The 19,935-nt window shown below is 44.5% G+C and overlaps 3 protein-coding genes across 5 annotated transcripts in view; 2 read left to right on the top strand and 1 right to left on the bottom strand.

The window, feature by feature from the left end:
* Positions 1-11,016, top strand: part of LOC120958555 (uncharacterized) — a 75,064-nt gene extending 64,048 nt beyond the window's left edge. Inside the window, exons 3-6 of one of the 2 annotated variants that reach the window (XM_040381439.2) lie at positions 9,354-9,644; positions 9,713-9,985; positions 10,055-10,182; positions 10,251-11,016. In XM_040381439.2, the coding sequence (XP_040237373.1) occupies positions 9,354-9,644; positions 9,713-9,985; positions 10,055-10,182; positions 10,251-10,641 (1,083 nt within the window). In that variant the 3' untranslated portion in view covers positions 10,642-11,016. Of the gene's footprint in view, positions 1-9,353; positions 9,645-9,712; positions 10,183-10,250 lie in introns of both variants that reach the window. The other variant, XM_040381437.2, reaches the window with a different exon arrangement.
* Positions 11,017-15,307: 4,291 nt separating this feature from the next.
* Positions 15,308-17,173, bottom strand: LOC120958554 (protein 60A-like). Its single transcript, XM_040381436.2, has 2 exons — positions 16,530-17,173; positions 15,308-16,415 (listed from the first exon to the last, which is right to left on the bottom strand). The coding sequence occupies exons 1-2, from the start codon at positions 16,745-16,747 to the stop codon at positions 15,308-15,310; spliced, it is 1,326 nt and encodes a 441-aa protein (XP_040237370.2). The 5' UTR covers positions 16,748-17,173.
* A 1,626-nt stretch (positions 17,174-18,799) lies between these two features.
* The window catches only part of LOC120956844 (mRNA (2'-O-methyladenosine-N(6)-)-methyltransferase), a 218,602-nt gene continuing 217,466 nt past the window's right edge, over positions 18,800-19,935 (top strand). For both annotated transcript variants that reach the window (XR_007452557.1, XM_040378616.2), the window contains exon 1: positions 18,800-19,650. The gene's annotated coding sequence lies outside the window, so the exon portion shown is untranslated. The remainder of the gene's footprint in view (positions 19,651-19,935) is intronic.

Below are 19,935 nucleotides of genomic sequence, written 5' to 3'. Positions count from 1 at the left end.
GGGGGTTGTGCGCTCGCAACTACATATCCGCATTGCAAATGGAGCCAATGCATATTTACCCGCAAACCACTACTACCGGGGGCCGGAGATAATATTTCAACGGCAATTAGTCCACCGGGACCGGAAACCGAAACGGCCCAGTAATGGATCGTCGGTGAAATCGAGCCCCGGCTGGCATCGGATGCAGTTCATTAACGAGCTATAACTGACACGGCCAGCGCATGTGACGCTTCCACTCGCTGTTTGTTCGCGCATGAAGGAATGTGTAAATATGGCGCACAGCTTGATACTACGCTCGAGTGGATGCAGCGGTACGTGGGTGCATACAATACGTTTCATTCTATGCTCACGATTCTGAGCAACAAAGAAACTTTCCAACAATGTTCCACCAACCAATTGCTTGGTTTTGCTTGGTTGGAAAGCGTACGATGAGCCGTTTCTAATCGTCACGCTCACCACTGATTGCGAGGTTTTTCTCATCATCCAATCGTGGAAAGCGTTCCGAGAAAGCTGTTTTGCTAGCAAAAAAAAACAAAAGCTTTCCGACGTGTTCCACCGACTTCAAAAGACAAAGGCATTACAAAATCACTATCGCCACCAACAGCCACATCATCACGGTTCGGGCGGGCTCGAATTAAGCGCAAATAATCGTGATAATCATCGACCGCCTGCCAATATTGCGCCAATACCCGCGTGGCTACCGTTTACCGGAATTAATTTCCCCAGCGACACATATTTTCACTTTCATTTTGGCGCGCTCTCGGGCACGATGTGTAAGGCGAGTAGATGGGATACCCTGTACCGCTTATACTCTCTGTGCAAGAAATCGGCACAAACCATTGAAATAAGAGAGAAAGAGAATGGACACCGTTACGGAAAAGGAAACACTTCTTCGATCAGCTTCACTCCAATAGAACGGTATGGAGAGAACAGTGAAACGTGAAGTTTCGGCGTGGTGGAAACCGTGAAATGAAACCGCATCGAGTGGCATTGGAAAGGTAAAAGGAAACCTACCGACACCCTACGGTACGATAATGGCATGCCGGGAAGGGCCATGTTTGGGGGTATTACAAAATGGAAGCTTTTCTTTCCTTTATTTCAATTGCAGTCTGTTGCTGTAGCTCAAATGGCTCGTTAGCACCATGGTGGAATATGGTGGACGATCGCGAAAAGCAGACACTTTTGATCAACTCGAAATTTGCATGAAAACGAAGTTAAACATAAAGAGTTATTTGTTTTAATTCAGTTTTTGTCCTCGTAAGACAATATCATTCTGTTGTTTTTTTTTTTTTTGCTCCAATATTGTTTACCATTTTCGCTCAAAAATCTACCTCTAATTTCAGATCAAGTTTTCTTATTAGAGTTTTTACTGGATTAGCTCTACATTATTTCCCAATAAATACTATTTATTATCCCCATTATTTTTCACATGCTCTAGCAGGTTTCAAACAAATTAAAAATTTAATATGAACCACCATCTGTCAACCGATTTACTTCATATATTTGTCAAATATTGTCCTCAGCAGCGGTCGGCAAACATTGCCACCGAAAGAACCAATTTCTACAAAAATGTTCGTAGAGGTCCATGTGAAGAGCCAAACTGATAAACCAATAGAATAACTGTGTGAAAGTTCTTTAGAGTACATGAACGGTTAAAAGCCGCCATCTCAAAATCAAATAGCTGGTCTTCAGTCAGCAGTTCACCTCAAAGAACCTGTCGCGACGGACTAAGCTGGGACTATACAGCACCTATATAGTACCTGTCGTACTGTCCAAAGCTAACGAAACTGAAGCTAACGATTTCAAAATTTCAATCCTTCCACATGATTTTCAACACATCACAAAGAACTATCAAACTAAGTCCAGCTTCTAATGTATTAATATCATGTGGAAGAACTGAACAAATATTGTTGTTCTAGTTCTTGAGCCGGTCTCGTAGTACAGTCGTCAACTGGTACGACTTAACAACATGCCCGTCATAGGTTCGATCCCCAAATAGACCGTGCCGCCATACGTAGGATTGACTATCCTGCTATGGGGGGGGGGGGAATCAATTAGTCACTGAAAGCCAAAGCCCACTAGTGGTACAGACAGGCCTTGACCGACAACGGTTGTTGAGCCAAAGAAGAAGAAGTTCTTGAAAATTTTCATTTGACAGCTAGTGAGTCCTTTCCAACTCATACAAAGTCCTTAGCAACCCTAACTAACCTATCTCCCAATCTCCATAGAAATCTCCATCCATCATGGCTACCAAAATCAGATCTAAGTACCTGTAGTCTATCTAGGCACCTTCGTTGACATCAAAAATTGACTCGGAAAACCCTGTAACTTCATAGTACAGGTAGTCCCCGCGATAGACGGTGGTAACTCTGAAACACGGGTTCGGAGATACGCGGCTTTCTTTTCTAAAAATCTTTCTTTTTACCATTTTCAAAAGGTTTAGAACTGTTATTTGTAACTGTTACACAAGGATATTTGGGCTGAAAACCACGAGATTCGACTTACTACGGAAATTCGAGGCACGCGGAATTTTGCGGCCCAAATTACCGTGTTTCTCGGGGACCGCATGTACATCTATAATTCAGCATTTACCTAACCTTAAATTTTTAGCAGCCCAATCAACTAGCTAAACCTTATGATTGGCGGTTAAGTCATCCAGTTAATCCAAAATCTATCCAATTTCAAGTATCGTCAACAGAGGTAAGGTTTGATATTGCTCCTCTTCCTGGAATTGCAATTTCACTTCTATTCAAACAAAAAACTTAAACTGCAGTAAAAGAAATGCCGTTCGTTCGCTTGCTACTCCAGTTTTTCTCATCATTCGGACAGTACTATGCTTTCCTTCATCCATATTGTGAGTGTAGGTAGCCTGAGCATATTTAATTGTCCACACTCCATTTCCATTATCGTAAATCAATTTTTCAAAGGATTTGCTGCTCTTGGAAATAGACAGCACAGGTGACAAAAACAGTGCTTTTCCGTGGAAATTAATGCATTATTCAGCCACTTTATCGGAATGCATATCACCTACGGTGCTCAGGCTCTTACATAAGTAATCTCGTGCAATACCTTTTCTTTGCTATCATGAAATTCCTCAAATTAATTGAGCTCTCTAGTATAAAAAGTTCGATAAAAATGCAATTTCTCAATTAATACACATTCCATCGCACCATTGTTTTTGCTTTTAAAACCACGCTCTACACTCCTGGAAGGTTCTCTGTCTGTACAGCCCACGCCCTGCCTTCCTTCATCCCACGTACACGTAGCGACCCCGTAAAGACCAGCGCAAAAGAACTGTTGCATTCACGAACCCGTTCCACAGGTCGGCAGGTCGTTGCAGGTCGAGTGTATCGATGAGCGGGGAAAAAAAAACATGAAACGCATATTGCATTCAACCTGCCAGTTCAGCACGATCGCCAAAGGATAATAGAGTTATTTATAAGACCCACGTCTACCCGTCGGACTGCACTGAAACGCACCCGGCCTTTGCCCGGCCCACGCATGCAACATCGCTATTATCGCTGCAATTCTTCCACAAGAGCGAGCACCTGATATGAGCCACGAACCACTGGGGAGGGCGGGTTAGTAAATTTAAAAACAGAAGCAAAAAACACGCGCCGTTAGTCGACAGGAATGCATCCCAGGCCCGGTGCTAGAGACCCATCTTGACCTCGGCCAACCTGCCGTTCATCCGCGTTGTCCCGTTGAGGAGAGGGAGGGGAATACACCTTTGGTTCGTTAGCGAGGCAATTCATAATTCATAATCAAAGCGCATAGCCGGACCGGGCCTAACAGGGGCGCACTAGCTTCAATGTCCCGGGGGGGGGGCGGATTTCTCGACGCTTTGGTGTTCTCTTGCTATTCGCAAATATCCTCTTTTTTTCTTGCTTCTTCATCATCCTTCTCACGGACACAGAAGCGTGGTGTGCACGGAAGGTGCATTTAAAATTCTGGATGAAAATTTCACCCAAAGGCTCCGCTTTCAGCTGGCAGTAGCAGTGTACTGGTGAGGATGTGCAGCCAAAGTTTGCGTTGTCATCTGCCGCGCTGATTCGCTAGGTTTTTGCTCAAACAAACGCGTACTGAAGCGTGCTGAAGGGTGCTGCCCCCACCTCCCTCCTTTTTTTTGGTGTAGATGGTTTGATAACATGCCTAGATAAGCGAACTGTGCAAACAAAAAGTACATGACCATCCATCACGAGCGCGAAAGCGGCACCGTTTCGCTTCCACGGTGCAGGAGAAGGCAAAACACAAAAATCGCGATCTAGATGAAAGGCAAAAGTTGGCGAGCAGGGACGAAAGCGAGGGCCAGAAACAACAAAAAAGAACACACACACAAACCCCCGGTGGCAGTTAAAAACTCCGATGCTTTGACGTCACCACTTTGCAGACTGACAGGTCGGCATCAGGCCAGCAGGGAATGATGCGTCCTGGCCGGTTTTTGGGCGAGTTTTTCACCCACCTTTGGTGTGGTATGGAGTTTTTTTTTCTATTTAGAAGCAATAAAACATTTTCCTCGCAATAGGAATCTTTTTTTTTTTCTTTTTCTTTCTCTCTGCCGTTGGTAATGCATGATGAACCCGAACTGGACCGGTATCCCGTGAGAAATAAAAGTTGCACAGTCGCGCGCGCGTCGGGTATCATAATGTATCATCGTCACGTGTTTTACAAATTGTGTGTGTATGTACGCAGAAGGGATTTCAATGTATGAAGGCTTCTTTTTTTTGGGTGGAATTTTCCGAGAAAATTAGAAGCAAAGTGTAGGAATTGGGAAAAAACAGCAAAGCATGATGGATATACATGTTTTAGGAAAGCTGAGTTTTTTGTCCAACTCAGAAAGTTGAAGCTTCTTCCTTGTATGTCTTCCTTGAAGTCCTTCCATTGTATTGCGGATGAAGAATTAAACATAATGTATTTTGTATTTTAGCTTTATGATTTTATTTGAATTGACAGGTATGTATTATCTGCGTAATTCTATACATCTATCTGTCATTGATCCCATCAAAAACAAGTCATTTTTATTATTGAAATTAACGCTTGGATGATGTAGACGAAAACGATCGTATTGATCGTTGATGGAACTATGGAACTGAAGTAATGGATATGGACAGCTTCAGCAATACAAAACCTATTGCAGACATATTTGACAATTGCTGACAAAACTCAAATTCTATAAATTTGCTCATCAGTGATGTGCTCGCAGGAGCGCGCCCACGACTCCGATCTAACTTCGGTTATTTTTAGTCCAATTCCGACTCCAGCAAAACTCCAGAACCACCAGTTCGGCCCGGAGTCGAAGTCGTCTGAAGTCAGTGTCGGAATCGACAGGAATAGGAGTAGGCCAGAGTCATCCGGAATCAAACTATAACACACAGCTTTGCACGTGCACTGCATAAACAGGCCTTTGATTGTAAGAATAGCTATAACGACGACAACGATGTTTTGCGACAGCATCCTTCAACTGGCCGTCCCCAGCACCGACACTCACCAACTTCGGACGGCTCCATCCGGCTCCAGATGACTCCGACTCTTACTCAGGATGATTTCGACTCCGGACGGCTCCGGCCGATTCGGGACGGGTCCGGATAATACTACTCTACCTTCCGGGGTAGGTCGGCGTAGATTTTGGAGTCGATTTAGGATTAGGAGGTTCAAATCAGGCCAAAAACAGGGATAGCCAATATTCAGTTTCCAGTTCCATTCCAATTAGCCGTTCATATGCTAAGCGCGTAGGTTCTAACATTTCAAGTACGATTAGGAAAAATATTGAAAAGTATGGGATGGAAAGGCTAGCTTAAAAGTAGGCCAGCAATAAAAAGCACAGATAACTATAAAACAGAGGCCATATCTACAAAAAGAGATAAGATAAAAGCCTATGATAGTAGCACGCTTTGAAGAATGCCGGAGTTCTCATATTCACTAGACAAACGAAGCACATGGTAATACCAATCCAGTACAACTCTTCAACATGTTGAAATTAGATATGGACATGCTACAATAACGCGTTACATGGAAACAAGTTACCCCAAACGCCTAAAAACCATGGCTCCGGTCGATTTTGCTGAACTTCTTCGCTCATGTTGTACCGTGATTCGATCGTTTTACTTTATTGTTCCAATTAAATTTCATGACTCGTTTTGTAGCACCCATACCTTTGCCATTTCTCCATCACATCTCTACAATCGCTTTTTAATCACACACAATCATCAATACTGACCAAACAATCTCACCCTTCCATATTTATGCATCCAATCGATGAAGGCAACTCGTTCTGCTGTTGCTGTGCCACTACGAATGCTGTTTAATTCTACTGCAATGCACCGAACCCACTGCATTCCTGTCGGAATTGTATGCTTCATAGACCGTGTGCACGAACACCGTACGCTCTCGCGTGAACCTAGCGAGGCGGAAAAGGAAGACATTGTGTTCAATATTAATTAAATTTAATACTTTATGCAAATCGTCTGCCGCTTCCAATCGAGCTACAGCTGTATCGTGAGCTCTGGGTCCGTGTTAGTTCCGCATGCCGTGTAGCGGGCTTTGGTCCCATGCATATATCGCTCCAATTCAGCGATATACAGAATGAGCAACATAGCATAAAGTGTGCAAAGGTCTTGCAGCACACACCGGCTCCCGCCGGACACCGGAACTAACAGCATTAATTCACCGGCTGCAATCATTGGATCAGTGCGATGAGGGCTGGGATTGGGATGAAAATTAAAAACATATTTCCGTTAAATCTATCACCAATCCTCGGGCTTTTGCTTGCGCGCGAACGACGTGTCCTTTTCGCCCGCGCTACACATCCATCCCTCCGTGGGAGGGAGCGATAAATTATTGAAATAGGGGTTTTGCATCCTCGTGGAGAGTGACACCGAATGGCAGCTGGAAAAGATGGAAAAAACAACACCAATACCGGCGCCCCGCCGAGAAGAAAAATGTACCGTTTGCGTGTACTTTTAAAGTAATCTGCGTCGAAAAGGTCAGGCACGGTGGATGAAGATTTATTATGATGAGCTTTGGCCCTTTCGGCTGTCCCAAAACGGTCCGATATTTACCGGCATTTTTGTTGTTTTTCGAGGGATCCATGCCATCGCATTGCGGTCCCTTTTACGAGGACGATTACCTTTCGTGCATTGATGATCGCTGGGAAGGCTGCGTGCTTTAATACTGACGTCAGATTCGGTGCGCCGGGTACGGGTAAAGCACAGGCATTGGCTCAGAGAACGATTTGGTGGATTAAGCTTTTGGGATGGAACAACGAGCAACAACAACGACAAAAAAACGGTCCAAGGGCCACACGCCGTCTCTACCGGTTGTAAACACCGGCGCAAACATTCGGGACGGTGAAAAATCGTCCCGTTTTGCAGTGAATTTCGTGCTCGGTTTATTTTGGCGCGGTCGAGAGCAATTTTAGAGTGCCGTTGGAAATTTAGCCCCCCTGTGGAACCATTTGCGTGGGCTGAGCTTTTTGTTTTTTTGAACCTGCAGAGGTCGTAACGAGGATGCAGTCGCTTTTTGTGTTTGGAGGGAAAAAGTGCTGACAGTTAATCAAGTCATAGGTAAGGCTTGCCGTGGAAGACGATGAATGGAGATCTCTGCTTGAATTAAATTGGCTTTTAAAATGTGAATAGGTTTAAAAACTGTTTTGTTCTGAAACATTTCTTTGAGGTTCCAAGCTTGATAGTGAATTTATTAAAAATAGTACGATTGGAACACAATTTTACTATAGATCGTTGTGCGGAAAGAATTGTGGAATTATTTAGTTTTCTTTAGTAACTGGTATATTCTATAACATAAATGTTTCCCTTCTCGTATGCCGTATACCTTCCACAGCAGGACATCCATCTTTTGCCAGCTATGAACAATCCTATCAGTCCAAATAAAACCTAATTAGAAGCAAAACTGTTTTCCTCTCTCTCTCTCTCTCTCTCTCTTTATCTTGTTGGCCTGCTCACGATAGAGCACGTCGATGTTACATGGCCCGGTTAACAACAATTCTCCAGGATGCTCGGTCCCTGGCTTGCAGTCTCCCATCCATGTAGACACCCGATTTCAGACAGGTCTCGCTTCACCTGGTCCAGCCATCGAGTTTGCTGTGCTCCCCTGCGCCTTATGCCGAACTGGAGATCGCTGTCGGTGAAGCCCATAGTAAGCACGATTCCTCTGCTTTCGCTGCTAATGCCGTTGTCCGAAGTAACGACCGTGCCAAGATTGCAAAACTCTTATATTACCTCGAGACTGTCGCCGTCAACTAATACACTGCTTCCCAGATGGTCTAAGTCACCGGCAAGCAGGTACTTCGTCTTCGTCGCATTGATTCTCAATCCAAATCTTGCTGCTTCGCGTTTGAGTCGGGTGTACGCTTAACACACCTTCGCTGTAGTCCTGCCGATGTTGTCGATGTCATCCGCGAAGCCAAGAAATTGGAGAGATCGGTAGAGCATCGTGCCACGGATGTTGTTGTCTAGCCCCGCACCTCGAATGACACCTTCCAGGGCGATGTTGAAGAGCAGACAGGAGAGTCCGCCACCTTGCCTCAGTCTCCTGTGAGATTCGAACGATTCCGACGTCATGTTTGATACTCTCATCTTGCACTGCACCCCGTTCATGATTACTTCTAACAGCCGGATCAACTTCCCAGGCAAATGGTACTGCTGCATGATGTTCCATAGCTCATTCCGGTCTATGGTGTCGTAAGCCGCCTTGAAGTCGATGAACAGGTGGTGCGTAGGAATCTGGCGCTCTCGGCAATTCTGGAGGATCTGCCGTAGAGTAAAGATTTGGTCGGTGGTCGATTTGCCTCCAACAAATCCAGCTTGGTAGCTGCCGACAAACTGTTTTCCTATGGTATATTTAAATTGATCCTCTTCTATTTGCCGTAACGTCCTACGCGGACATGCCAGCTATATGGCTATATGGACATGGCTTTCTATAGTGTTCCAGTGCCACGCAGCCGAATAGTCAGTCCTTGCTATGGGGGCACGGTCCATATGGTGGTTGATTCCATGACGGGCATGTTATCAAGTTGACAACTGTACTACAGAAAACCCCGGGACAGTCGCAACATTTTTGGTCACAAAAATCTTGATCTCAAAAATCTTGATCGCAAACATTTTGGTCTCAAACATCTTTGAGACGTATCAAAGTGTAATGTCCATAAGATTCACTAAAAATATTCTAAAAATAGCCTCTTAAAAGAAGTCAAAACGGAAAAAATCGCTATGAAATATGCTCTGCAAGGAATTACATCTCTTCTAGAATATCAAAATGTATTGTAATTTTAAATACTGTCTAACTCTACCGCACTCTAATTGCATCTTCTTTTCCATCTTTTCCCTCCCCACGAACAGCAACAGGAAAAGCGACGCGAGCTGCGTTTGAAACGATTCTGGCGCACCACCACCAAACCGCCGACGTCCTCCGAGGAGTCCGGCGGCTGCGAAAGTCCTACAAAACTCGGACGAAAGGCGTTCCAGCAACCGTCCGGTCCGGCCATTGCGGCCAGCAGCAGCAGCAGCGATAGTCCGCCGAAGCATCCGACCTGTTCGCTGCCGCTGCTACAGGTGTGGCCCAGCCAGGACTCGCCCCGGGGTGAAGCAGATGGGCAGAGCTTCGTCTTTCCCATCGTAGCGGACGATCAGGTTGGTGTGCGGGGCACAGTGCATGGTGTGGTTGTAATCGTGTGTCTCATTTCTGTGCCGTTTTCCAGCAACAGAGCTCCAATGGCAGGCGGAACTCACTGTTCGTGGATCAGCTGCAGGCGGGTGACTCCGGTATCGATTCCGTGCAGGCGTCACCCTCACCGATCGCCATGCCCTGCCATCCGCTCGTCGTGTCCAATGCCATCTCGCCCAGCGCATCGCCGACGGCCGGTTCGCCCACACCCTCGGTGGACCGGGCGACGCGGCGCCCCTCGACGTCGCTGCTGCACCCGGACCATGCGCGCATCTTCGCGCTCCGTGCGCCCGCCTCTCCCGACCAAGTGAGCCTGGCCAGCCTGCCGTTGTTTGACAATCATAGGACCTCTTCCACTCCTCCCCATCCATTGCAGACTTCGCTCGAGGACAGCACGGAGTTTAACGGGCCCACGACCAGCAATCATCTCTGCACCGCCAGCTCCAGCACGACCTCCTCGCTTACCTCGGTAGCCGTTGCGACCCTTGGCCAACACCCGCAGCGGTAAGCGTTCGGTGTTACAACCTCTCTATGTCGCTCTTTCATTTCACATTCCATCTCGTCTTTGACAGGTCCTCCGATCCCTGGCTACGGCCGGAGCGTGACAAAGACAACCTCGAGCTCGATCAACGCCGTGCCTCCACGATGACGGCCCGGCTGTCCCTGTTCGATGCGCTCGATCTCGAGTACGCACTGTTGCGGGCGGCGGCCCGCGGTTCGGTCGGACCCTACTCGCTCAGCGAGTCACTGCACAAGCTGACCTTCACGCAGTCGCTCGCTTTCCCGGCGCTGGCCCGCGGACTGGCCACCAAGCGGCGCAACTCCACCGAGCAAAGCTCGTCCCGGCCGCTCAACCCGAACGAGTCGGGCCTGAACACGTTCGCCAAGGTCGTGACCGCCTGCGTCCTGGTGATGGTGAGCTTTCTCGTGTTTCTGGTAGTGTACAAGTACGTGCGGACGTGAGGGTTGCTCCTGGCCCCGACAGAGGTCGCCACCGTGCAGGCGACCACTACCATCGCCACGACGTTCCACCAGCACGTCGCGAACAAAACGATGGTGTCGGGGTTCAGGAAGCTCTTCAACATTGAAACGTAACGCCAGCCGGTAGTGATCGGTGGTGCAATGCGCCCGTTTGAGTGTATGTGTGTGACTGTATGCGGTTGTGCGAGAGCAAGAGCGTGTAGTTTGTTCCACTTGTGTGCTGTGCAATTTCGTCTTATGTCAGCGGAATTTCGCGACGCTCGTCCTCAATGTCCACAAATCTCTATCGAGCTCGCTCATGCGACCTAGTGATAATACAATCACGGGAAAGTAAGTGCATTCAAAATGCACCAAAAATCAAATCCCACAATCTTTATGAAAAAACAATGGTTCAACCTTAAGCCCCGCTGTGTGAGCGTGTGTGTGATGAGGGCTCACGAGGAAAAACAAGAATGCTAAAAGATAATCGGTTTCTGTAGTGCAACGGTACAAGCGTGTAGAGCAACGTTTGGCAACGTTTCCTTTCGCGTGTCTCGTTCGGTAGGAAATGGTGTGTACGATTCGAACAACAATCAATTTACAATTACAGTAACCAACATTTCGGAATCGGAAGAACCTTCGCTGCGTCTAGAAGCATATCATTCATTGATGGGTGTGAAAAGTAGTAAAAAGAGGCATCATTTCAATTCTCAAACAAATGTAATAACATTTTTATTGATATATCTTTCAATTTTACGATTGAAGACAATAATCCAATAATTTGCGACGGCTGTAAAGCTTTTAGTCGTTTTGTGGTTGCTGTTGCTATTTCATTTTTTTTTTCTTCATTGCATTCGTATTAGATAAAATTAATATATAACTGGGATAAGAATTCATTAGACTCATTAGAATTGGTTGGTAAGTGAACGTATTAAGAGGCTTTTTTGTTCAAATGCTACAATGAAACTAATGTGTAATGCAAATAGCCTATTTGTAGGCGTTGCAGTTTGTCGCCTCAATGTATGCAATCGGTTACGCAAAAAGCCTATATTTATGTATTATTTATCACAAATGAACAGTTTTATTGTTTTTTATCATTGTAGAGCAAAATATTTAACATTTTTTAATTAAAATGTATTGGTTGAAGGTATACTTTCATAAAAATTTATCAATTATAAGTTTAGTAATTAATTTGTTAATACAGTGAACCCTCTCTTATTTGAGAGGCGATGGGACTGTCGAATAAGAGGGGTTTTCAAATTACAGAGGTGGAAAGTGAATGAAAGGTCCATCCAAACAAGAAAGAGACAGAACATTTAGTATGCAGCAACACCATACACAAATAAGAGGGACACAGATTTCAGAGGTTTTCCAAATTAGAGGAACAAAAATGTACTAGAAATCAAGGGACTGCAAAATGTTCAAATAAGAGAGGTTTTTCAAATTGGAGAGGTGTCAAATAAGAGAGGGTTCACTGTAGTTGACTTATTACCTCTTTTTACATCATAATTGGCCATCAATTATCTTACATTATGGTGCAATCCTAAAATAAATTTAGATAATTTGCTGATTTTAGAGGTTATTTAAACTAATAATCATGCGTCTAGATTCGTTCAATCGTTCGCATCTCTAAACGTCAGCCATCCCTCTCTTACCCTTAGACGCAACTAAGCCGGTAAAGAATATGAAGCTACGCTCGTGTGATGATGCACTATCCGCATGTAAATAGCAATGTAGAAGAAGAAGAAGAGAATTTACCGTAAAGATAAAACAAGATACAACAAGTAGGCTATATACATATAGATATATATACATATTCTAAGCGGGGCTGTGCGTGCGTGTACATACGCTCCGCGCGTGAAACGCCAACACGCCAGCGACACGCGAAAGCAACTCTACTCTGTGATCAATACGCGCTAAACATGAGAGGACAAGAATAAAATTGGAATGAAAACCACACAACATGTAAACAAACACTCACACACAGACAGACAGAAAAAAAACACATCCATGGAACCAATCCAATCCCTCGAGTGTAGCGAGTGGGAATCGTTTCCGAACTAACTTAACAATGTAAGAACCCTACGAACCAAACTGAACCTTAACGAATTACCTAGTCCAGTAATCAAGCCGACACTCGTCGGCAGTACCATTAATATTTTACTCATTTTCTTAGCCATTGTTCATCCGCTTACTTTTCATACTCGCTGCAGTTGCTTGGTAAACAACAAGATTAAACTCCTAGCCAATTAAAAACCAACTGCATAATAAGATAGGACATAGGACAAAAACCTCCTAATGAATTATATTTATCACACACATGTATTTGATTAAGCAACAGCAGGTTATATTCCAATCCAGCATGCATCCCAAATCAAGCGAAGAGATGTTCGAGGCGAAAATAAGTCACCTTGATCCCTATCCATATGGGAAAGGTGTGCTGTACATTTAATTCGCTGGCACCAAACCTAACCAGACGGCCCCATACCTGTGTGTGTGCACGTTTGAGTTTTTCATCCTCTTCAATCCCATTCAAACAGCATTGGACATTTTTTACCGGTAACAGTTTTAACCCCAAAACACTACAATCAGGCGTGAGTGTGTTAAGTGCAGCCGAGAAGAAATGCAAAAAAAATCATTAAAATCATACCGAAACGCAGAAATAAGAGACAGGAAAATTGAAAAATCTACTACACAGTTGATCAGCTTTAAAGATGTAAAACAAAAAAGGAAAAATAAACGAACGCTGAGGAGATGACTAAACAACCAATCGAATGTAAAATAAGAAAACAGTGTGACAAAAAGCCTACAAAAATGCAACTAATACATACGTGCGTACGTGACAAGGGAAGGGGAAAGCGTGTGAAGAAAAAGTGGGTGAAAATTAGAATTCAAGTTGGGTTGTGCTTAGGCTCTACGGTATATATCCGGGGGGGAAAGGTAGAACATGGAACAAGTTTAAAGAGCGATATGAAAATAAAAGTCAATAAAAAATCAACTGATCATGTTCACTTTGTTTGAATGCTTTACTGTTTTGAAAAATTACATTTACTAATTACATCCTATTTAAATATTTCAAATTAATAATTACACTTTTGTGTTTTCTCAGTTACTTAGCAATTGAATTGTTCTGTTTTCTTCCGGTTTTTATTTTATTTTATTTTCTATTTTTCTGTTTCTGTGTTTCTTTAAAGTAATAAATAATGAATATTGAATAATCAATTATCCCTTTAATACTTCCATCCTTTCATTACGAAGGGGAAGGTAGGTACAGACGGACACTTCTCATAATTACATGATAAAAGTAACTATAGAATAATTCATCAATGCATCCAAACTGAAAGTAAAACAACTCATTTAAGAACATTGTTGGCATAATATATGCAAAATTGGTAAAATTCACGAAATAAACCAATTTTGAACCGTGTGTCCACCGGTGTGGATCTAATTTGACTACTGCGGATTTTATGCTCTATAAATTGTATTGCTTAATTTTCGAAAATGTTTATTTATTTTGCTTCTTTCATCAACTGGTGATGAATAAATATCATAAAATACCTTAGATGAAGGTATTCGGAAGACCATTCCGAGAAATGAACCACCTGTGAAAATATCGAGCATGCATTATGCTATTAAACGCACGCATGCTGATTAGACACTTCAAGGAACCCGATATCTGCCTCGATTTGGACAACTTCAATCAACAAAAAGAAGAAGCATTAGTATGACATCGTTCAGAAATAGATGACATATTTTATGGGATTACAAAGATCAAAAATGGCTTGACCTATCATAAAAGTCCCTCATTAATGCTGGGATCATGGACTCTCCGCTCAGTAATTTCCACAAGGCAAGTTCACGGCTGAATGAACCGTCGTTGCAATTGGCCAAGATTTTTTTAATGTACGTTTCAGGGCGTGGATTGCATAAGGAAAATGGACGTACAACAGGAAACCTCTTAAATTTTCAAAGTTTTCTACAAGTGTCCATTTTACTCTTCGGAGAGTTCATCTTCCCCATATCAGCTGTCCATTCTACACAAATATTTCAAAATTGCACAAAAATAAAAAATTTAAAAAATGATAGAAACTTAAAGACTTCAACACATTTTCAGATAAAACATGAGAGTAAAATAGAGTATGGACATTTTCATAGTCATTGTATTTATATTTTTTTACATTTTTTTTACATTTTCCTTAACTTCCTTTTGTCCGTCTTTACCCCGTCTTCCCCTAGAATTTTTTTTTCATTTTAATTTCATATCATGTTTTATTGCTTTCTTTCGTATTTCGTAGTTTGTTACTTTTAATTGTTTTATTCTTTCTTATATTTCAACATGATGGTAACTAAAAGCTTTCTTTTTGATTTTTATTTTTATCATTTCAGTCTTTTTTTAATATTTACATAGTGCAATTTTTCGAGGTTTCAAATAGTTTAATGTATAATTTTAATATAAAACAAAACGCCTTCCTCTAAACACAGCTAAACATTATGAAAAGCTGTTATTTCTATAGTAAAATCGTAAAAGTAAGTTAATGAACATCCATTAATTAATTAATTTTATTTAAAGCCTATTTTACATTTTGTTCTTGTTCCCTTCCATGTTTTCCTCCTATCACTGGAAGCATCAAACGCCACAAGGCTCTCCCGCCCCGCCCCAGCTCCCTCCCTACAGACACCCACAACTCTTAACGACCATATTTTTATACTTTTTCAAATTGATGTTCGCATCATCGATATGATACAGCACCGAGATCGGATTCAGCTTGGTCGGTGCACAGCACGGTTTCGGGACGCGCGTCGGATGCATCAGATGCACCAGCGTCTGTATCAGCGCATGGTTCGTCGCGTTCATGTGCGTGTTGAGCGGGAAGTTACACTCGCCGAAGCAAAAGAACGCCCCGAACCCGTCCGGCGCGATAATCCAATCCTGCCAGTTCAGATCCCGGAAGCTCACGTACAGCGTCTGTATCTGGCAGCTTTTGTGCCGTTCGCCACCGCCGCCGAACCGCTCCAGGAACGGATTTCGCACCCGATCGCTACGCTTCCCAGTGCCGGTTCCCGCCTTTCGCCGGACGCTACGTTTCGAGCGCCCCCCGACCGTCCCACTGCCACCGGCAAGGGCTGCCGTCGGTTTGACCAGCTCCGGTCCCTTGCAGTAGCCCACGAGAAACGGTTGATAGCGACCGAACCGGTTCGACAGGATCAAACCGACCTCGTGCGGCAGGATCTCCTTCCGTGGGCTTTCCGCATAGTAAACCTCAACGAAAATGCCCTTATTGGCGACCCGCTCGACGACCCACCGTTGCATGGCCTGGGTAGCGTTCAGCTCGACCCAGCCGTCGTAGTTGTACGGTACCGATTGTTCCGCCACCAGCTCCAACCGATGCCCATCCTTTGACGCATCGTACCCACCGATCAGTGACGCACGCACCACTATCTGCCGGCCCCGGACAATCGCATCCCAGGGCCGCTCGGTCGTGCGGTTCTTGTACATGCGCAAGCTCGCGTACAGCAGCTGATTGTTGTCCCGCTCCGCATCGATCTCGGCCGTGTCGAACCACAGCCGATGGCCACCGCGATGATGCCGGATCTTGGGCAGATGGCGGTTGGCTTTGTTGAGAAAGGACATGATCACGTCACTCTCGCCGATCGCCCGTTCGTCGGCGATCGTGAGCAGGTTGGCGCCGTCCGCGTACCGTTTCCGCCGCCGGCCACCGGTCATTTCCTCCGTAAACTTGTGGTAGATGTTGAGCAGGAACTGGGGTGCTGATTTTCTGTGAGGAAAGAAGAAATACAATAAAAATTGCTATTAATTTTTCCATTCCATTTTTATTTCCATTCCATTTTTCATTATCACATTTAGGTTGTAAGGAGTATCCGCGCTCTACCTTAAGGAAGGATGCACATGCTGCTTGTTGGGACGATCGGGAAGACCCAGCAGTTCGAGAATTTCATGCTCAATCTCTTGCCGCTCGTGCAGCTCGACACTCTTCTCCCGGACGGTTTGATCGACACCATTGTCGATGTAGAACCCTGTCGAACTAACCAGCCCGATAAGAACGTACAGCACTATCGCAACAGCGCACACACTGTATTTCCTGAACATCTTGGAATGATGCGGATCTTCCGACGAGATCACGATGTGCTGTGATCGTGGTTTGAAACGTAACTGACAGCGGACTACGATCGTTTGGATAGTTTTTATAACAAATCCATAAATTTTGCCCCGGAATGTGTGTATGTGCGTGGGTAAGGGTATACGGGGGCTTAGGTAAAGAAGGGCACAAGAACACCCACGAGTTACGGGAAGAGCCAGGCGCCAGCCAGAGAAGGGACGAGAGCGCGCCGGCTCTACGGGGTAGAGAAGTCCTGTAAACAAAGTGTTGCCTTGAGAAGTTAGGGCTGTGGAATTCCTATTGGAAATGTTGTGGTAGGTTCGTGGTGTGGACTTTTACCTGAATTGGCATTTTGCAAGAATTGTAAGGACAGGTGATTTTTTTAAGGTAAAGATTAGGTAAAGATGTTGGAATAAAAAAAAGGTGTTAAGAAATTAGTGATGAGTGAGACTACCCATTATTTGCAAGGTCGCGAGTGAGTACCCTACATAGTCGTAGAAGGAGCGTAGAAGGAACGCTATTGGCTGAATTTTATAAGAAGAAAGCGACATCATAGGTTTGAGGCACGCGCACGTACAAGAGGACATTGGGGCAATTTACTGTCTGCCCAAGGTCTGGGAGGTCACAGCAGAATTCAATAATTGATGATTGTAAGTGGTCCATTCCAGATACATTAGGTTCACCTGCTTCGGAGGGCAGTACTCTGGAGCCAGCCGATGGTACCAATGGAACTGGCCATATGCATATCTCAGCTGTGTCCTGATAAGTGGTGATAAGGATGCTTGGGAATACCATTGTATTCGTTGGAGTATGACCCGTTTATTTCTTGATAAAACTATGTTGGTCGTCTTGGGTGTGTGTGTGTATGACTTGGTGGGTTCCGCTGAGCATGTGCCGATGCCACCACTAGCTCGTACAATATATTTCAACATACCTATCAGAGTAATATTATCGTAAAGATACTTCCGTCCTTCTCAAACCTGTGTTGGGGTAATCATCATGAAGTGGAAAACATAATATATAAAAAAAAATTACTATTGAATTGTCGTCTTAAACATGAAAAATCCTTGTTTGACATTACAGTGGAGCGCCGTTTATCCGGGTACCTTTTATCCGGCTTTCCGTTTATCCGTGCTATTGAGAAATGACAGTTCAATACAAAGGTGACATTGCGTTATGAGGAGGATATTTGAAAAAGCGGTTATAAGAGCACATTCTCATAACAAAAGACACGATAATTCAAGGTAAATTTCAAATATTCTCATTGGAAAAACATGTAGTTATTAAAAACGGGGTTATTTTATCAAAAAAATAGATAATTTTCCAAAAATTAATAAGGAATTGGTGATAAAATATATCATTTGACTCATTATCCGTGCTTTTCGCTTATCCGGGCGAGGGCAAGTCCCGAGAAGCCCGGATAAACGGCGCTCCACTGTATTTTCCTCTACCCATATAAATATTCTCATCACTGTTGCCCGATGAAAATGCTACATGTTATTTTAGAACAGCAACAAAGTGGACTGTTTTAGCACACGAACCCAATAATGCAAAAGTAAAATATTTTCTTAAACTACATATTACAGAAACATAACACAACATATTTAAACATTATTTATGTTAAGACATGTTACAAAGAAATGCCCCAAACTTTACATTACACAATAACAAATATGTTGTACTAAAACCACAATCACGCACCGCGTCCCGTTCACTTTCGAAGCACCTGAACTCGTTCCTATAAACGGACCACCTCGCCAAAGTTCCAGAGTGACCAGAAATACCGATTTATCTGTTTTCCTACCGATTTTTTATATGCCTACCGATTCACAAATGACCGCCCTAAAACTACTGATTTTCCATTCATCTTACCGAAAATCACAGATATTTGATTTCAGTCGTTTAAGCTTAATCTGTGGCGCTTGGGATGCTGTTTCAAGGATTGCTATCCTCATTTGTTACACGTTCCCAACATTGCTCCTGCCGAAAACCGCCAAAATAATCTGGCCACACTGAATGTTTACCGTGCTTCGCCAGGCAGCGAGAAAACGACAGAAGTAAAAAAAATGCAAATGGCGTACGACGGTGGGCTGTAGTGAATTTTTCCTCGTCACCGATTTCTCGTGCTTTGCGATAGTTTGCGCGATGTTTTGGCGGCCGATCGGTGCGTGAAACTGTGGTGCGTTCGATGCCGCAGCTCGGTACGCTGGAGTACGCCGAGTTGGATGCGGTTCTGTGCGGAAATAGGCTAGTGCATCTTTTTACCCAAAACCGACCTGCTGCTGCTGCTACGGCTGCTGCTGCTCCGTGCAGCTGAAGCGCTGTGCCCTTCTGTGCTCTGTGCCGCAGCAGCTCGAGAGCGTTTAGGAAGCAAGCAGCGGTGGTGCGTCGTGCGCATCAAAACAATCCGTGACGCGTGTGTGTGATCCCGCTTTTGGGGCTGGGGTGGGGGGTGTTGTGTGTGTGTGTTTTTTTTTTTTTGTTTTGCCTATCGTTGTGTGTTGTTGCTGGTGGATAGTTTGCGTTAGCTGCGCAGTAAACAGATGCATACGGACCGTTGGCGGGGGTGCAGCCACAGCAGCAGGTAGTTTTTGTTGTTGTTGTTGTTGGCCACTTCCACGCAAGAGTGCCATATCGAACGCCACGGAACACGCACGGAATCGGGTGGTTCCGGAGCACAACGACGGCAGAGTGAAGCAGTTTGTTCGTTTTGGCGGGTTTTTTCTCTTCTTCAAGAGCTATTTTCGTTCCCTCGTACATACGACTACGAAGGTGATAAGAGACCGAGGGGCAGGAGGCCTGGCTACACGGTTCGCGCGCACCAGCAAAACGCAACGGGGAAAACGGCGCGCTTTTTTCTGTCTAACGATCTCCCACCACCCCTACATCGCAGGTGAGTAGCATTTGGTGATGCTAATGTGTTTCCCATTTTTTTCTTTGTAGCATATGTTGTAGCGATCGTTACGAGGAACAGTGCATAGCAGCAGTCAATGCGAAAGGGGGCGAAAGGTTTTTATTTTTTGTGTGGAACCGGTTGCAATAAACGCAACAACCACCATGTGACACCTCGGCAGGCATCGCGCTTCCCCCGAATGTTGCACGAACGTCCCGAACCAATTCAACAGGAGGGGGTGGGTAGGGGACGCGTCGTCATTATGCGGCCAGTAGCAGCTTCCGA

This window comes from Anopheles coluzzii, chromosome 3 (assembly GCF_943734685.1).
Source record: "Anopheles coluzzii chromosome 3, AcolN3, whole genome shotgun sequence".
Lineage (NCBI taxonomy): Eukaryota > Metazoa > Arthropoda > Insecta > Diptera > Culicidae > Anopheles > Anopheles coluzzii.
The sequence above is the reverse complement of the archived record's forward strand: the minus strand, read 5'-3'. Positions and strand labels throughout refer to the sequence as shown.

What these genes read in the sequence shown, in the direction of transcription:
- LOC120958554 (XM_040381436.2), bottom strand. Translation starts at nt 16,747, where the DNA reads ATGTTCAGGAAATACAGTGTGTGCGCTGTTGCGATAGTGCTGTACGTT. An exon ending in CATGTGCATCCTTCCTTAAG is followed by an intron (nt 16,416 to 16,529) that starts GTAGAGCGCGGA and finishes CTTTCCTCACAG; the next exon opens with AAAATCAGCACCCCAGTTCC.